The following is a 20,598-nucleotide window of genomic DNA, read 5'->3' as shown; positions in this document are numbered from 1 at the left end:
GGATTTAGTAGCATGCATATGGATGAATAATTTAATGTGGATATTATGTTTTTTTCCACATTAAATTATTCGAAAAAAACATTCAAGTGTCACGATTTACAATAGTCGATGACAAAGGTAAATCACAATTAATCCACTCGAAACTTGATTCGGATATAACGATTTCATATGCTAGAAAAGATCTACATTTGCTGTTCTTTTCATATATGCTTTAGCGATAGGAAAACCGAAGAAAATATCAATTGATTTGTCACTGGAACTAGCAACCTCCATTCTGAATTCAACTCATTAGTAAATATCGGATTATCACCTCTGTATGTAGGTAGCATTAAAGAGTGAAAAGTTTCACAAGTAACTTACGAAATGCCTCCACTTTCAACAAGTTACTACCAAAAAATACTATTTCATCCATACCTCTTGCACATTCCATAATAGAATAATATTAAAATACTTACTGAAAAAATATTAAATATGCTAAAAATGTTAGCCAAAATGCTAAAATTCGAAGTATGAAAACAACAATTGTTGAGCAGTAAACGAAAGCAGGATTGTATACATACAGATAGAGTACTAAAAAAAACATGTGACTGGAAGTATAAATATCAAGTGTGTAAAACAATAGGAAACCAGAAAATCAAATCGATACCTGTACGAACAACTATAATTTCCTTAAAACAGATTTGTCCCTTCCGATGGTACTTCGAGGATCATGAGGTACAACTGTTTTCCAGGATACAACGACAAAATCATGTAGTAACTTAGCACGAAGTAACTACACCGACGAACAGAAAACATGCCTTCATTTTATCATCAAAACTTAATGGAGACCAAACGAAAAGCTAACAATATGAAATGCAAAAGAATGCGTTAGTGAGATCTTGAGTGTATTTTTAAAAAATTATATTTCTTTTATATATGGATTGAGAAAATGAATAATCTATTTATAAACTTCGAAATGCACACCAAAAGTTATGCTAGATTAATTCAATTATCTAGCAATTAACTCAAGAATATGAAGAACCAAAAATCTGTAATTTATTCAAGAACGCGGAAAGCCAAAAGACACTTCTACAATCATGAGCTACAACTAACTCAAAATGTGGAGAGCCAAAAGACACTCTCACATTCATGAGCAATTATTTTCATCAAACTTTAAATTTAATTCAAATTTTCAGCAATCCCCCACATGAATGAAAACTGATACAAATCTTGGTGATAAAGTTCTATAGTTATATCTTGAATACAATAGGTAGATGTTATTTTTTGAACATTTCCTTGTAAAATATATTTGTTTTACTAGCTGACCAGTAGACATGACGTTCTTGAATTTTTCTGTCTTTTATGTAAATTAAGATATACTTCACACGTAAATCTCCCTTATACAATTTTGTTCTTATGATTGTGTTCGTTTTTTGTCATGAACACATGTCTGGTTTTGGTCTAGAATTGAGCCTAACAATTCCTTCAAAGCAGCCTCACTTTTCTCTCACATAGGTGATGCCTTATTGTTTGTCATCAGAATCATTAAAAGTCGCATGCTTATCCTCAACATTCATTGTTTCATAATAGTAATAGACTAGAGATAACTCCTACAATGATCCACCAAATCATTACGATTAGTTTGTTCCATTAAACCTAGTTCTTAAGATCTCTAGGCATCATATGTTGGGTTTTTCTTTGAACCAATTTATTCTATATCTTAAGTTTCATTCTGTTTAACGATTTCGCAACAAACTCTCTATTTATTCCTAATTTCTTCAACTGATCTACTATATTATCCTTTGACTTTACATAATTTATAAAGATAACTCTAGTTGAAAGTAGTTGTCTAATTATATTGTGTCTACGATTTATATGTCTAGATTTATCTTTATATATATTGTTCTGTTCATTTCCAATTGCATATTGACTATCACAATGTCTATATATAGTCAGCGCAATTTTTTCTCGTCCTGGAACATCTTTTAAGAATTGACGCAATTATTCAGCCTCTTCAGTACATTTGTCAAGAGCTATAAACTCAGATTCCATTGCTATTTTAGTTTGTTTAGAATATTTCCATGCAATTGTTGCACCTCCTGAAGTGAATACAAATTTATTTGTGGATTTTTAGTATTTCATATCAGATATCCAGTTTGTATCACTATATCCTTCAGTAACAGCGGGATATCTAGTATAATGCAGTTCATGGTCACGAGTGTACCTTAAGTACCTTAGCAATCTGATAATCGCTTTTCAGTGTTTAACTCCTGGATTACTCGTGAATCTACTCAATTTGCTTACTACATAAAATATGTACGGTATTTTACAACTCATTAAGTACATCAAACTTCCGATGACTCGAGAGTATTCTAATTGAGAGATGCTCTCACCTCTATTTTTTGATAGATGTTGATTTGTATATATCGGGGTTCTAGTCAATGCAAAGTCATCCTAATTGAATTTATCAAAGATTTTGTCCACATAATGTGATTGATTTAGAACTAGCCCTTCTGATGTTTTATGAATTTTAATTCAAAAGATCACATCGGATAAGCCCAAATCTTTCAGTTTGAATCTTGATTTCAACAACTTTTGGGCGAATTTAATCATCATATCATTGCTATCAATGATAAGCATGTTATCTACATAAATACATAAAATGACATAACCATTTTCAGCGTCCCTTTTACTTATACACATTTGAAGCATTCACTGAATTTAAATCAACTTTCTAGCACGACTTTATCAAATTTTTTATGTCATTGTTTTGGTACTTGTTTTAAGCCATATAGAGATATCACAAGTTTGCAAACTTTATTTTCTTTCCCAGTCATAGAAAATCTCTCAGGTTGTTCTATGTAAATTTTTCCTTCTAAATATCCATTTAGAAAAAGCTGTCTTTACATCCATTTTGTTTACTTCAAGATTCGACAATGCGACAATCGCAAGTATTACACGAATATAGGTTATTCTCGTTACAGGAGAATAAGTGTCGAAGTAATCAAGCCCTTCACATTGATGGTAACCCTAGATTACCAATATGACTTTATACTTATCTATGACTTTGTACTTATCTATGGCTCCTTCTGATTTTATTTTCAGTTTGAAAATCCATTTGCAGTCTAGTGGTTTGCTTCACGGAGGAAGATTCACTAATTCTCATATATGGTTTTGTAAAATGGATTACATTTCGGAATTGATAGCCTCTTTCCATTTAGGCCCCTCAGATAAATTAGTTGTTTTTTGAAGCTTTGAGGTTCATTTTCCATCATGAAAGTGATTAAATCCAGACCAAATGATTTATCTGTCATAGCTCTCTTACTACTCTAGTTTCAACCTCATGGTTAACCTCTTGTTATTTTCCAATTGTCTCATGTGATCTTTTCGATGAACTTGGTTCTTCCTTAGATTTACATGGAAACACATGTTCAAATAACAAAGTATTTCTTGATTCCATTATCGTACTTGTGGATATCAGTTATTTGATATTTATGTACAAGGAAACGATAAGTGCTACTGATTTGTGTATACCCAATGAAAATACAATCAACAATTTTCATTCCTATCTTTACCTTCTTCGGAGTGAGTATCGCCATTTGGAAAGTTTCACACAGCACAATACCCTTTGTGTGAATATCATCCAGGATTACTTGGAATTCTTGAACCTGTTTGATCACCTTTTTGAAATCGGCCATCTTATAGTCTAAGAATCGGCCAACAACAAATTTCATGGCCCCGGAATCCTCGGTTTTTCTATTTCCGATCTTGAGACTCCAAAAATTCCAGAGCTGCCTTCTTTTCACTATACACAATGTATAGTGAATCAGCCAAACCATTCATTTTCTACACAAGAAATCTGAATTGTGTCATGCAAGCATAGCACTAGAAGTCTGAACATTTCTGTCAGCCTCAACTGGTTTGGGAGCATCCTCGGTGAGAAACTTTGCTAGATTTAAGATGGTGAGATAGAAGAACATCTTATTTTGCCACTTTTCAAATTTGAGTCGTCGAATTTCTCTGGCTTATCAGCAAGGCTCATAGGCACATAAGCAACAATGACTTCCATAATTGGGGACTAACTTTTGGCACATTCGAGTCATTCGAATCAGTAGTCATGTCTTCAATAAATCACGTAATGCGTATAACAAAATCTGTTTTAAGATTGTTAGCCAAAATGCTAAAATTAGAAGTATGAAAACAACAATTATAGAGCAGTAAACAAAAGCATGATTGTATAGATACAGACAGAACACTAAACAAAAGCAATATGGAACTTAAAGTATAAATATCGAGTACGTAAAACAATAAGAAGCTCGTAAATGAAAGCTTCGAGGATCAAGACGAACAACTATTTCTCATGATACAACGACAAAACCATGCAGCAATTTCACACGAAGTAACTGCACTGACGAACTGAAAATCTACTTTCATCTATTACCAAATCTGAATGGAGGCCAAATGAAAGCTAATAATATGAAATGCAAGAGAATGCTTGAGTGAGATTTTGAGTATGTTTGTAAAATGTATATATATATTTTATATGGATGGAGAAAATAAACACAATATTTATAAACTCCAAAATGCACACCAAAAGTCATGAAAGATTAATTAACTCAATAAATCTTACAATTCACTCAAGAATATGAAGAGTCAAAAGTCTTCAATTAACTCATGAATGTGGAAAGTCAAAAAACACTTCCACAATCATGAGTCACAACTAACTCAAGAACGTGGAGAGCCAAAAGACATTCCGATATTCATAAACAATAATTTTCATTCAAAATTTAAATTTAATTCAAATTTCTAGCAAAATATATTGTAATTTTTGTTTTGTATATTGGTTTTTTGAAATTTGTCATTTCTTTATTGTCAAATTTAACGATTAACCCGTTATCTTTTTCGGCCTTTTTTGTGTTTTAATATTTTTCTACGTAGCATCAGTGTACCGTCCTGAGATATGTATGTTACGTCAGTACTCTCACATAAATAAGGTTTTGCTTGGCTGAAGTTAAAAAAAATTAGTTTTTTTTAGAGAAATTATTGTAATAGATTTTTTATTTTTTATGTAACACAAATGATTGTAATATATTTTAGTAAATAATTTTTTAAAAATCATGTTCGTCTTTAAATTAAATAAAAATGGCTTATAATAAATGTAAATTAAAAATGGAAAAGTTATATTAATAATAATTAGTTATATTTCTATAAAAATATAAATGAATAAAGTAGTAAAATTAATAATACTTACCAAAAAACATTTACAAATTGTCAACAAAAATTATAGTTTAATAATTATATTTACATAAAAATAAAATTTAATGTACAACACTAAAATGATAAAAATAATATCAAATAGAAATTGCTGTACAATTAATAAAATGGGGTAAATGGGTAAAATAGAGAGGATAAAAATATTTTAATTAATACAACTAATAAAAAATAGCCTAAAATATAACGATGCCCCATTATTCATTAGGTTGCTCCCGCTTATTATTCATTTAAAAATATGAAAGAGATTCAATACTAGTTTTGTATTTCACTCGAGTCGAGCTCGAAAACACCTTACCCAATGCATTCAAGATAGGTTGAAATAAATCAATAGTGTTATAGATAAAGTATTGTAGATGATTATTGAGATAAGATTTATATTTCATCATGTTATCAATTATTTAAACTCTATAAATGTAATTTATAAATAGAGATATCAAATGATGAATAAAGCATTCCAATTCATTCTTTCATCTCTATATTTTCACTATTCATGACATGTTATCAGCATGAGTGATTTTCAATTTAAAATTCATGAATAATTTCTTCTTAGTTTTGTATGGATGCTATACAAGAAGCACGATATTTATATTTATTATTGATGCTCTCGAAGTAGCACAAATTCTAGGTTTATATTGATGCTCCTGAAGAAGCACGACTTTTAATTTTATGTTGATGTTTATGAAGTAGCACTACACGACTTTATGTTGATAATATTGACATGTTTATGAATAAAATATAAAAATGTAAGATTTATCAATATTCTCGAAAAATCTTGATATAAGATTATAAAGATATATCAATATCTATTAATAATATTTATATAAAATATAACATTATCATATTCCTGAAGAATTTTGACAGATGTTATATGTTTCAACAATATTCTTGAAAAATCTTGATTCAATATAAAATAGAAATACATTCTTGTTTTGATTTAAGTTTTCTTATCATATCTTGGCTTGCATGTTTTGTATTTATATTATTTTATTTTTGATGGTTTAACTAATCTCTAAAATATTTGTGTGAATACAAGTATTTGATAGATTTATGAAAAGTTTTGAGTAAGACACAATATTCTAATTGATATTAATTGGACAAAACGTTTTTTTTACTATTTTCTGATGTCTTTTCTTTGCTTTGAATTTGATTGTTCCTATGTTAGTAGCTTACTTGACGAACAAGGTAAATTATATATCGGTTTTCGAAATTTGATTTAGTGGTAAATAGATATATAAATTATTAATTGAACACATCTCCACGTAGATCAAATTGATAACCTACATGATATCATGTTTATTTATATTTTCTATGCACAAATGAAAACTAGATCATGGTTAGATAAAATAATTCGTTATTTATGTTCATTAATGGTAGTTTACAAATAGAATAACGAAATTTCAAAATTGCACAGTAAAAGTAGTAACATATGTTATTCTTGCATAATTTGTTATACTATTTATTTTCAATGATAGTAATACAATTTTACTCTATAAATGTTACAATTCTAATATGTTTGTGTTATAATATTTTATTGCTTAACATGCTTCTAACATGTTTTTGTTATAATTCTAATTTTTTTTAAAGTTGTAATGACGAACATCACCAAACTTGAATTTACAGCACTTGATTTGACTGTAAAAAAATTATTTATCATGGATTTTGGATACCGAGATCCACCTTGTCTCTATGAATTTAGGAGATACAATCAAAGAAGGAAATTAAATGTCCTAGCAAGACCGTACAAAAACACTCGTTTTCCTTCTTCATCGGCTCAATAATGGGTTAAAAATCAAATATCTCATCGTGAAAGAGCCATGAGAACTTTGGAAAAATCTAAAGATTTGACCATCAGATAAATGTAGTTATCTCAAGAGCCCGATACGAATGGATACATCTATGCTTACAAGATTTTAAGTTTGTAAGTGATTATAACTCTGTATTATTCAAAGCTAGTTTCACACTGATACTTTGTGGAGAGAAAGTCATTGATCAAGACATGTTAGAAAAAATATTCTCCACTTTTCATGCATAAAACATGCTTATGCAACAGCAATATCATGAACATGGATTTCAGAGGTACTCTGAACTCATCTCGTGCTTACTAGTTGTTGAACAAAACCATGATCTGCTTATGAAAAATCACCAAACGCACCCAACTGGATCCACATAATTTCCTGAAACAAATGAAACTGCATTTCCTGAAGAATAATGAATTGTATTTCCTGAAGCAAATGCTAATTCAAGTCAAAATCATAACAATGAGAGCAAACGTGGACGGGGACGTGGTCGTGGGCGTGACCAAAGAAGATACTATCAGCACCAAAATGAAAAGAAATATAAAACAAGTCACCATCAGTGGAATTTCAATAATAAAGAAGTAAAGAAGAAAAGTTTCAAAGTGTATGGAGAAAAATGTTATAGATGTAAAGTGGAAGGACAATAGTCTCGTACCTCTCGTACGACAAAGCATCTTGTGGATCTCTACCAAAATTCAATCAAGGAAAAAAGAAAAATGGAGATAAATTTTGTGGACAATAATTATCCAATTGATATAACTCACTTGGACGTCTCTGATTTCTTCGCTAATCCGGATAAAAATATAGATAATTTGATTGGTGGTGTGTGTTAGAAAACAATGAATAATTGTTTTTATTGGTCTTGCTTCTACTTTGGATTTCTATTGTTTCTTATGTTATCAAAGTATCATTTTTATTTTGAAGTTAATTTCATGTTTAGGATTTGTTGTGGAAGTTTATTTTGTTATTCAATAAATGTTATTATTATTATTTAATAAAATATTTCTTTTGAAAGTCTTACATATTATTTATCATATTTAGCTTATTGAGCTATATTTTATTTTAGATTAATGATGCAATGTCATGATAAATGCTTAGAAAATAGTTGTAAAACACATACAATTCTTAAAAATAAAAGATATTTTTGAAGTTAACATTAGCTGGAAATAATATTACAACAATATTGTGTGTATCAAATATTTTTGAAGGCTATGGAAAGGCAAAAATCATTTTACCAAACGATACAATTCTATACGTTGAAAATGCTCTTTATGCTAACAAATCCAGTAAGAATTTGCTTAGCTTTAAAGATATCTGCAGAAATGGATACCATATTGAAACATTTAATGAAAACAATTTTGAATACATTTGCATAACATCTATTATATCTGGCCAGAAGTAGATGAAAGAAAAATTATGTGCACTCCCTTCTTAAATGTATTTTATAATAATAAAAACAGTTGAAGCAAACAGTGTCACAAACCATAAGTTTGTTGACCAACAAAGCTTCAAATTGTGACATGGTCGACTTGGTCACTTTGAGACAACAATGACGCGCAAAATAATAATTAACTCCCATAAACACCCTCTAAAGAACCAGAAGATTCTTTTACACAATGACTATCTATGTGTAGCTTGTTTCCAAGGTAAACTAATTATAAGACATTCTCCTATAAAAGTTGATGCTGAAATCCCAATCTTCTTGGAGAGAATTCATGAGGATACTTGTGGGCCTATACACCCATCATTTGGAATATTTCGATATTTTATAGTATTTATTGATGCGTCTACTAGATGGTCATTTGTTAGTTTATTTTCTACTCGAAATATAGCTTTTGCTAGATTATTTACATAAATTATTAAATTACGAGCTCAATTCTCATATCATTCAATCAATAAAATTCGTCTTGATAATGCTGCTGAATTTAAATCGCAGACATTTAATGACACTATTATATGTCAATAGGGATTTTAGTTGAGCATTCGGATCCACATGTTACACAAAATGGCTTATCAGAGTCATTTATTGAGTGTTTGTAACTAATTGCTAAACCATTACTGACGAGAACATAACTTCCATCATCTGCGTAGGCTCATGTCATAATACATGTTGCATCATTGATTCGTATAAGGCGAACTAATTATCACCAATATTCACCATTACAGTCTCACATTTGAGTATTTGGTTGTGTAGTATAAGTCCCTCTCCCACCTACACGATGAATCAAAATGGGTCCACAACGTAGACTCAGTATTTATGTGGGATATGATTCATCATCTATTATCAGATATTTATAATTTTTAACAGGATACTTGTTTCTTACGAGATTTGTAGATTTTCGCTACGATGAGTTTGAAAATTTCCAAATTTAGGGGAAATAAAGTTATATCCCGAAGAGCAACAAAATATATGTTGGAATGAGAAAACATTATCTCATTATGATCATCAAAATAATCAATGTGAGCAAGAAGTTGAAAGAATCATTCACTTGCAAGGAATTGCAAATCAATTGCCCGATGCTTTTGTTAATACAAAGAATGTGACTAAGTTACATATACATGCAGAGAATGTCCCTGTAAAAATTGATGTTCTCGTAGGACCAGCTACTATTTAACCTACAAATATATCTAAAATATACCAGAAGAGTGTGTCGACCAATTGGTTTGAAGGATACTGTACCTCGAAAAAGAAAGGTACAAGAAAAAGAAAATTCAAAAGCTCGAGAAGAAGCAATCTTGGATGATATAATAAGATAAATCAATTAACCAAACTTGGATAATATTATTCAATAATGAAATTCTCATGAAAATAATGAGATTTCAACATATTATATATCATCCCGAAAATTGTGGAATCGAAATAACATAATTGTTGACAATGTTGTTGTTCTAAATGTCGCCCTTGACATCATATATAATGAAGACTCGGAGCCATAGTCAGTTAAGGATGGTCAACAACAAAATTGAAGAAGGTCATACTTACTGAATTAGACTCACTAGAAAAACATAAAGTGTTTGGACGTGTAGTTTGAACACCTGAAAATGTAATCCCAGTATGATACATAGGGGTTTTTGTTTGAAAGAGGAATGAAAATGGTGAAACTGTAAGATACAAAACCCGACTCGTAGTCCAAGGTTTCTCGCAGAAACTTGGAATTGACTATGAGGAAACATATTAACCTGTGATAGATGCCACTACTTTTCGATTCCTAATCACTTTAGTAGTATTAGAAAGTATTGATATGCGACTTATGGATGTGGTAACTGCTTATCTTCATGGTTCACTTTCAAACTATCGAAAGAAAATGATGAAGCAATCGAGGCTATGTTATCAATAAAACAACATAAATCCTTATATGGATTAAAGCAATCTGGTCATATGTGGTACAATTGTTTTAGTGAATATTTATTGAAAGAATGATACACAAATAATGCTATTTGTCCATGCGTTTTTTTTAAAAAACGACAAATGAGGGTTTGCAGTTGTAGCATTATATGTTGATGATCTAAATCTTATTGGCACTCCAGAAGAACTTACTAAAACTGTCAATTACTTGAAAAATGAGTTTGAGATTAAAGATTTAGAAAAGACAAAATTTTGTCTCGGATTGCAAATTGAACATTTATAAGAGGGAATATTTGTTAATCAATCATCATTTAATGCACTTTTATATGGACAAGGCACACCCATTAGTATCATCAATGTTTGTTCGATCACTTAATGCTAACAAAGATCTTTTTCAGCCACTTGAAAATGGAGAAAAAATTGTTGGTCCAAAAGTATCATATCTAAGTGCGATTGGAGAATTATCATATCTGACAAATTGTACTCTGTGTTAATCTCTTAGCAAGATAACTCGTGTCCGACCTAAAAACATTGGAATGGTGTAAAACACATATTTCGTTACTTTCGTGGTACAACTGATATGAAATTATTTTATTCGACAAAATCAAAGTCTTCTTTAGTTGAATATGCAGATGCATGATATCTTTCTGATCAACATAAAGTTAAATCACATACATGTTATGTGTTCACACGAGAAGACATTGCTATATTATGGAAGTCGGTGAAGCAATATTTAACATCGACGTCTTCAAATCACTCTGAGATCATTGCAATACATGAAGCAAGTCAGGAGTGTGTGTGGTTGAGATCTATGACATAATATATTCAAGAATCGTATAGATTGCCAACAACCAAAGATAGACCGACAGTAATATTCGAAGATAATGCAGCTCGAATTGCACAGTTAAAATGATGCTATATCAAAAGTGATGGAACAAAGCATTTTTCACCAAAATTCTTCTATATACACATGAGCTAAATGGTGATATTCATGTCCATTAAATTTGCCTAAGTGAATGTAATTGACTTATTCACAAAGACATTGCCAACTTCAACATTCAGGAAATTGGTGCACAAGATAGAGATGCATCAATTAAAAGATCTAAGATGATTGATATCAGGGGAAATATCTATCTTAGATGATTGAGGTCACGAAGAGTATCTATTGTTGTATTCCTTTTTCTTCGTTCAATTTTTTCACATTGAGTTTTACTGCCAAAATTTTAACTAACAACATTTGAACATCACATCTCTTATAAATAATTTGTTGAGTCGATATTCATCTTAAGAAAGTATTATAGATTAAATATTGTAGTTAATTATTGACATAAGATTTATATTTCATTATTTTATCAATTATTTAAACTCTATAAATGTATTCTATAAATTTAAGACTTCTTAAATGATAGATAAAACATATTCTAATTAATTCTCTCATCTCTATATTTCCACTATTCATAACAAATAGATATATATCAAATCACGAAAAGAATTTTTGGAACATTTCACTTATTTTAGAAAAACATTAGCCGTAAACAAAATAATAAGATAAATTTTATCTTCAAGCCTCGGTGATAAAACATCAGAAAATTTAAAAGAAAAATTCGTTGAGAACCTTTACTTTGAAGGAAAAAACATCTAATAAAATGGAAAGAAGCATTCTGTACATTGCAAATAGAGTTAAATCAGATAAGTAACGACTCTAAATTCAAGTTTTCTCATCAATGGTGATGTCCTCGCCGAAGAGCAGAAAAGAATCCTCCAGATTTCTCCTTTCGGCCTTCTCCATCGTCCCCCACCTGCTCATTGTGCGCGTAAATTAGTTGGCTACACGAGAATGCACCATTGAATGACATCTAAACCTCCTAAAAAATCTAAATGTTACCTGTATTTCTTTTAAAAAGTTGAAGTTTCAACTCTCAGACTAAATTCTCTAAAATACCAGTCAAGCAAGATCTCAAGTGAAACGTGTGAACAAGCACAAATATTCATGTTGGCTGCACTGAATGAAATAATTACCTCTTTAGATATCTTCTGTAAGATTTCTGTTACATCAGAAAAGTCGGGTCTCAAAGTTGGATCTTGCTGCCAACATCCCTCAAGCAGCTCGGCAAGCTGTGGATTAGTCTGCTTCGGAATAGTTGGCCGCAGGCCCTTTTGGACCACTCCAACTGCTGCTTGTAGAGGTGTCAAGTACTCGTACGGAAGCTGGCAAGCCAAAATAAAAACACTAAGCCCCAAGCATGCCAGAAAAATACTGATTCCTAGATTTCAAAAAACAAGTTAGTACCTTTCCTGTGAGTAATTCCCACAGAACTATGCCAAAGCTAAACACATCGGCCTTATGGTCGTAAGGTTTGTGTTCTATGATCTTCAAGAGAATAACTACCAGTTAGTGAATTCTAAAACACGAAAATATCCAACCAGAATGAGTGCGACAATAATTATTAGAAAATCGTAGAGTAGAAAAAACATAAAGAAAATCACACCTCAGGAGCCATCCACCGATATGTCCCTGTTTCAGCAGTCATAACACCAGTTTCAGCTTTCACTCTGGCCACCCCGAAGTCAGCAACCTTGACAACCTAAAACAAAAGCTGCTTTGAGATCTTTACAACTACAGAGCATAAAAACATCACCAAACTTGATAATCCACACAATGCATGTGTACCGACAAAAGCCTTTTCACAATTTTAATTTTTAGAAGATGAAATGCCTAATTAACTGGAAAAGCTAATAGATAAGACGGTAGACAAGGTCACAAACAAATTATCAAAATAACTGCTTTTGCCCTTCTACATGCATCATATTCAGCTCAAATGGTTTTTTGTTTCAAGTTGAGGATAAACCAATAAAACAAAAGTTATCATGCATAGACCCATAATATATTATGCAGGTTTCTTCGCAAAGATCCAGCATTGACATGGACGAACCTGTGAGGTGAAAAAGCAGAATTCTACAGATAAAATTATGGTCATAAGATAAATACTGTCAAGAAGATTCAATGCATTTGAAGCGCTTAACACTCACTTCGTTTTCATCCATCAACAGATTTGCAGCCTTCAGGTCTCTATGAATGATATTGTTCTGATGCAAATAGTTCATCCCCTTTGATACGTCGATCGCTACTTTAAGTAAAGATGGAAGCTTAAAAGTACCCCTTTGCTTGTGTAAATAATCATAAACGCTCCCTCCTGACATGAATTCTGCAATTAAAGAAGCACAAAACAACATATTTTTGAGAGAAGCTTCCAAGTTGCAAGAATAAAAAACATATCCAAAATTAACATTTTGAAAAGTCATAAAATTTACATTTTGATTGAGAAGTCATGGTTTGAAACGTACCTGTCACAATGCACAAGTTTGGAGGTTTAGTGCATGCCCCTATGAACTGCACAACATTTTTGTGCCGAACTTTTCTGCAAGAAATACATGCTGATAAAGTAAGAATAAAAGGAAAAGCCAGAAGGAAAATGACCATGAAAGTAATGATTTCAATTCAGAATAACTCATAACCATAAGTAAACTTCAGAAAATTAGTCAATATCAAAGTCTAACAGCGAATATCTTTGAAAAACTGATAAAACCTAAAGCAGTAAATCCAAACAAAAGAAGAAATTCATGGCGACAGACATGTTTGAACGTTGAGTATCCACCCAACAGCTACCAGAAAAGATAGTTGACCTAATAATTATTAAAATTTATGCACACACAGGAAGTAAAAACAATTAATATTAAGCCAAGTTTGGATTCATTTCCAGTGTTTTCAGCACTGTGTTTTCTGAAAATGTGTGTTTGGAGAATATAATGTATGCTTGATTTTGTTTTCTTATTTTATGGAATATTTCAAAATTTGATAGATAGTGATATAATTATTTTTGGGAATGGTACAAAGTTGAATTGAAATAATGGTTGTATAGAAAAATGTGAAATGCGATGAAAATGTTTAAGAAAATGAGGTGAAAGTGTGATATTTTTATTCCGAGAAAACAAAAAAGTGTTTTTGAAAATGAAATCAAACACAGCTTTAACATTTGGCCACTTGACCATGAACAGCCTGACTAGTACAGGTGGTTGAACGACGAATCAAGAAATATTTCACAAGATTCAGAAATAACCTCATTATATATACTTCTTGTGCAAACTCCTTCTGCAATTCTGTATTCAATCGCTCTGTCTTGAGAATTTTGATTGCTACTTCCTGACTGCAATAAGAACCTTTGTATCTGAAAGAAATTTTCAAATGAATGAGCGCTTACCTGCAAGCATAAGCTTTAAAAGAAGCATATCTCGTACTTACAGATCACCATATGAGCCTGATGCTACTTTGGATTCAAATTTCAAAAACTGGGGATCAATCTCCCAGACATCAGTGCCATCGGTGGGTATTTTCAAATGATCAGATTCACTTTTGATCTCCATTTTTTGACGCTCACCAAGAGGAGGTGAAGACTGTGGATTGAGCCATGAATTTTTCTGCAAGAAATATAAAACATAGTTAATGATAACAGCATCAGAGAAGACTTGCAGTTGAAAAATCAAATACAAGCTTCATTCATCCCCTATCTTTAGTAGCAAACATAACTGAACAGCACATGATTAGGAATACAAAATTAAATACTATGAACAGAAGCAAAGGTCAATTCATCTAAATGACAGTTGTAGTATTTTTACTCTCTCGTAGTAGCCTAACCATGAGCAAAGCAAGAATAAGAGAAAATTACCTCAAACTTCAAAACTTGTTTTTCAACGGCAGTTCGGAGTTGTTCAACCTCCTGAAAAGTGAACATATTAAAAGGTCAGTCAAAATTCTACCACTTCATGAATAGAAGGAGCTGAGAAGACCATTTTATTTCTAGAACCTATGATAGAGTTTGGCTAACAGCATTACAAGCACACTTCAGATCTTCCATAAAGTTCATTTTAGAAAATTACACACACTCAAACCTACTATATTCTTTTAAAGGAGAAACTATACATGTGCAGACATCTAAGATTATTATTCAAAAAAAATCAATGAAAAATATAAATAAAGTAAAGTCCAAACCAAGAAAATAACCAACGCTTTCGATCACTAGTTCTTCACGACTAATTGCTTCAAAATGTTCAAGGCATTTATATAAGGTAAAAGCATCGATCAACGAACTAGGAGGAAGAGAAAAACAACATTTCTCCGAGAAAGTACAATGTTCGTGAAAATGAATGGATGCATAAAATGTGAAGAGTGATTAAACCGGAAAAACGCAGTCATTCCCCCCAAAACCGTTGGATGGGCAAAAAGAAGGAAGGAACTGGCGATTGAATACCTCAAGCGGCCAGCCATCAACAACAAAGACATCTAGTGAATATCCATCCACTGTGGAGAAGGCATGTGCTTCCTGGATGTTAAGCCCAATTTCAGCTAAAAAAGCTGTCAGCTGCAAGGCCCACAAGTGAATAGTTCAGTCAAGAGCTACAAACATTAAGTGATCATGCCAAAGTGGTATTAATTACCTGACTCAGAAGCTTTGGTTTATCTTCGGTTGAGAAAGTAATCTCATGCATGGGCCTACATTATTGGTTACAAGGAGAAGTAAGTTCTAATATATATACTCCAAAACATGCCTGGTAACTTTAATGAAATGGTACAGCCTTTAAGATCAATTATCAACAGTTAAAGAAAACGCGTAGAGGTCAATCCAGATAGAGCACAAGGCATTAGAGATTCAATGGCATGTATGATTGAACAGTTGCAAACAAGCATAGAAAGAGTCGAATCAAAACTCAATCATATCGTAGCGCGAAAGAACTCAAGGGACTGGAAAAAAATTCCAGATTATTTTTATGAAAAACCCAATTAGAAAATTGTTTCCCAATGCTGACACCAAAGGTTGAGCAAGTATATGCTACAAGACTGATAGAGTGACAACTCAAAAAGGGTATACCTTAGAAACTTGACTCCACCATTTACAGCACTGTCTCCATCTGGATTTTCTGATTTGCTACTTTCCAGTGCAAGAGCCTCAAGATTTGGAGAAGACCCAAAAGCAGGTGGGGGATGGATACTGAACGAAAAATGGTGGTAAATCAGCACATCAAATAAAAGATAAAGCACTAACTACTGTAAATAACTGAATAGATGTAACAGCAAATGAGACATAATTAAGGGTGCCATTCGAGATTGTTCTAAACCGAAACCATTACCTCCCCCTTTTTGGTGACTGTGAATGGACTGAATCTCCTATATTCCCTTCAGTGACTGGTGCGACCTGCACAAGGCGAACTTCAAATGCAGGCTGTTCAGCAGGATCACGTGCAAGATGCAGTAATCGCTTGTGAGTAATTACATCTTCCGCCCTTTCCACGTTCACATCCATCGCATACCTTGAATGTCGAAACAACCAAAACATGAATCACAAGGTAATTACATATCAAATAGCTAACAAGTACGTTATACACAGAAAAATAACGAAAATCATCCACATGCAACACATCACAAAAAAAGATACATCTTCAACCTAGAACATGTACAGTGATTAGATCTGAAAAACACGCTTACACGTCACAATAACAATCAACAACATCAAAACATCAACAACTACACCCGTGACAAGTAAATAAAAAGCTTTCGTTTTCCTCTTCGAGAAAAAAGAACAGCTCAAAATCGCCATACAAATGTATTTCTACTTTCTTTTCTTTTACACACTCGCGCGCGCAAAAAGTGTATACATGGAGCTATAAACAATAAAAGATCAAAGTGTCACCCATTAAAAAAAAAAAAAAGAGAGAGAAAAGCGACCGACCTCGCCGGAAGGCGATTAAAGTGCCCCCACAGCTGATCTTCGAAAGCCGACTCATGCGTCTCCGGGTGGTCGGCTTCCTTGAGTCGCCTCAAAACCTCATTGTAAACCTCCACCTTCTTCCGCTGCTGTCGGGTCTCCGACGGCGACGATTCCACCACCCTACTTCCACAGCTCTCGTTATCTTCCATCACCATTTGAAATTCAACAACAACTCTCAAAAAATCTTATCAAAGCCCGTTATGTATCTCCTCTAAACTCGATCCAATGGCTTCTGCGGTTGAGGTGGTCGATACTGTACGCGGCTACATACGCAGCAAACGCAGAATCCAGGCGGATTGAACCCAAATCTCAATTAGTAATTTAGGATAATGGTGGAAAAGGTGTTATTTATAATAAAATATTGTGTGGGTTTTGCATTCATTCCTTCTTCTAAATTCTAATCGCCTTCCTTTCCTATCGTTCGCTCTCGCATTGCCCCATTCTCATTTTAAATAATATATAATTAAATATTAAAGTATCCTTAATTTTAACGTTAGACTTCTCTCTTTATCTATACTAGTGCACCGACACACACGTTATAATATTTTTTATAATTAATTTGATTTATATTTAAATGAAAATCAAAATATAATTATAAGAAATAGTGAGGGACTACACTATAATTTTGATATATAAATTAAAAAATAAATTGAAAAATAAAAAAATGATCTCAGTAAAAATTGAACTTATGACCTAAACTCAAAGAAATAATGACTCTATCCGCTGAACTACATATAACTTGCATTAAAATTTTAACATTTTATTAATATATATAATTATTAAAACAGACCATGAAACCAAAATTAGTTACTCTAAGTGTCTCAACCTTAATAAAATAGTATAGAAGTGGTCTCACGAATCTTTATCTGTGAGACGGTCTCACGAATCTTTATCTGTGAGGTGAGTCAATCCTACCGATATTCACAATAAAAAATAATAATCTTAGCATAAAAAGTAATACTTTTTCAAAAGATGACACAAATAAGAGATTTGTCTCACAAAATATGACCCGTGAGACCGTTTCACACAAATTTTTATCTATATGTATATGCTTTACATGCTATGTTAGACAATTATTGAATCCGAAAATTATTTTTTATTAGATTATTTTAATATATATTTCAATCAATATAGCCCTTGTCATATTATATATTATTTTGAAATATTTTTTTTCAAGTTTTTGTCTTTTTTTATGCATACAAATAAATAAGAAGTAGGTCTCTTATGAGACGATTTCACAAATTTTTATTAATGAGATGAGTCAACACTGATCATATTTACAATAAAAAATAATATTTTTTTAATGAGTGTCTTAAATAGAAGATTCGTTTCACAAAATTGATCTATAAAACCGTCTCACCAAAGTTTTTGTGATAAATAAATGTGTTGTGTATGCCGATTTTGTATTCAAACAATAAACGGTGGTTTTGGGACGTCAAGAGAAACATAATAAAGTCAACTTGGAATTGAAAGGAAAATTAATAACCCAATTAAATCCTTTTCCTGGATAAAGATTAAGGCTAACAAGGAAATATTATAGAGAAACTCGTCATTTATATAATTTTATCATTAAGAGTAGGTCTCTTGTGAGACGCTCTCATGAATTTTTATCTGTGAGACGGGTGAACCCTTCCGATATTCACAATAAAAAGTAATGTTGTTAGCATAAAAAATAATATTTTTTCATGGATGACCCAAATAAGATATTCGTCTCACAAAATACGACCTGTGAGATCATCTCACACAAGTTTTTACATATCATTAATCCAATTTCATGCTCCATTTAAAATGGTAAACGTTTTTTCAAGGGAGTTGTCTTCTTTATTTTTTTTTGTTTTTTTTTTTTTTGGTTAATGGGTTGAGAAAGGTTAAAGCAACATGTTACCCAAATAAAAAGGTCAAAGCATAAGTGAAGTATGGCATACATGATTTATCCCGTGCATCGCTTATTTCATTAATATAATTTATATGTTATTGTGTTAGTTCAGAGGTTTACTTAGTACACGGGTTCTCATGTTAAAAAAAAGGTTGAAACACTGACTAACGTGGTTTGTTGATTATTGTGTTTGTCCGAGAGTTTACCTAATACGCATATAATATAATGACTCTGGATTTCTACATCATAAAAAAAAGTTAAACAATCGGATTTTTTAGATATCTTTGTGTGTGTCCAGCGAGCTAATTTGTAGCTTGAGTTTTATTGACTCTTATGTAAAAGCAATCTTTATTTTAATAATATTTTACGATTTTATCCAATTATAACATTTTCTTTATTTGTATACTCATGCAAGCTGCATAAATAAATTCTTTGAATATGCATAAGTTACCATGAGGTATGCCTATCAACATAAGATCATAAAACTCATTAAGAAGTGTAACTTATATTCTAAATAGGTTTCTAGTAGAATCGACCGCTTAAAATAAGGATAAAGGTCGCTTGAGCTTGAAAATAGCATCTGTGATATAAACGTCATATTTCATTAGTAATGACATAAAGATGTCCATTCATACAGATAAGTAATCATTTGATGAAGCATTGAACAACCCTCCACGGACTGTCCAAGTGGTTATCACTTACCGAGTATAATAGTCTGTGGTTATGGTTGTACATCATTAGTCCTTCGACACGGGACAACGTAGAGGCTTTACGTACTAGCATGTACTTTGATCTGTTTACCGACTCCATTGAAGGACATCATGTGCTGAGGTTGAGTGTAGTTTCGAAATACATAGAAGCAAATGTGTTGTATTAGGGGATTCACCACTTGTCTATGGGTGCAGATGTCATATGTGGTCTGATGAGTTAATAGTGCAAGGAGTCTCTGGCCAGAGCAAGATATGTGTTTTAAGAAAGGTGATTTCCTAAACGCACATGCGATGTAACTATTATTACTCAAAGATATATCATATCGTTATCAAAATCATTTGAAATTTTCGATATACTAATGGTTGCATATTCGATCGGATATATGAGTTGAAGGAACCATGTTGTACGCTAATCATAACTTAATGTTCTTGCAACAACTATCAGTGATACTTAAGGGATCATGGGGCGACGCTATTAGACGCTCTTACCATGATCCGATTGGTGTAATCAAACTTGAGTTCTAACATTCTTGATCAAGAGATTCATGAGAAGAATGAGGCTAATAAGGGTAAGCCCGAATAAGAATAGATGTTATTTGGAATCACATGAAGTTGTAAAGTCATGACAAAATTGTATCTCTTAACTATTGAGGGTCACACAAGCATTGGATTTTGTGTCTCCGTCAAGAAAGTCAAGTTCAAAGAGTTGAATTTGGTAATTATAGTTTGATGAAAATCAAATAGATTGATTATAATTATAATTGGATTCTATTATTGGAATTTGTGGAAGTTAGAT

General features: G+C 32.0%; 1 protein-coding gene across 1 annotated transcript; it reads right to left on the bottom strand.

Annotated features, from left to right (window-relative positions):
* Nucleotides 1-11,940: 11,940 nt before the first annotated feature.
* LOC140988192 (serine/threonine-protein kinase STY46-like) lies at nt 11,941-17,648 on the bottom strand. The gene is made up of 14 exons (XM_073457170.1): nt 17,178-17,648; nt 16,579-16,758; nt 16,320-16,439; nt 15,889-15,943; nt 15,702-15,812; nt 15,120-15,170; nt 14,696-14,871; nt 14,514-14,621; nt 13,741-13,814; nt 13,426-13,601; nt 12,885-12,980; nt 12,686-12,766; nt 12,415-12,603; nt 11,941-12,194 (listed from the first exon to the last, which is right to left on the bottom strand). The coding sequence occupies exons 1-14, from the start codon at nt 17,369-17,371 to the stop codon at nt 12,117-12,119; spliced, it is 1,689 nt and encodes a 562-aa protein (XP_073313271.1). The 5' UTR covers nt 17,372-17,648; the 3' UTR covers nt 11,941-12,116.
* Nucleotides 17,649-20,598: the final 2,950 nt, after the last annotated feature.

Source organism: Primulina huaijiensis, chromosome 11 (assembly GCF_012295235.1).
Source record: "Primulina huaijiensis isolate GDHJ02 chromosome 11, ASM1229523v2, whole genome shotgun sequence".
Classification (NCBI taxonomy): Eukaryota; Viridiplantae; Streptophyta; class Magnoliopsida; order Lamiales; family Gesneriaceae; genus Primulina; species Primulina huaijiensis.
The sequence above is the reverse complement of the archived record's forward strand: the minus strand, read 5'-3'. Positions and strand labels throughout refer to the sequence as shown.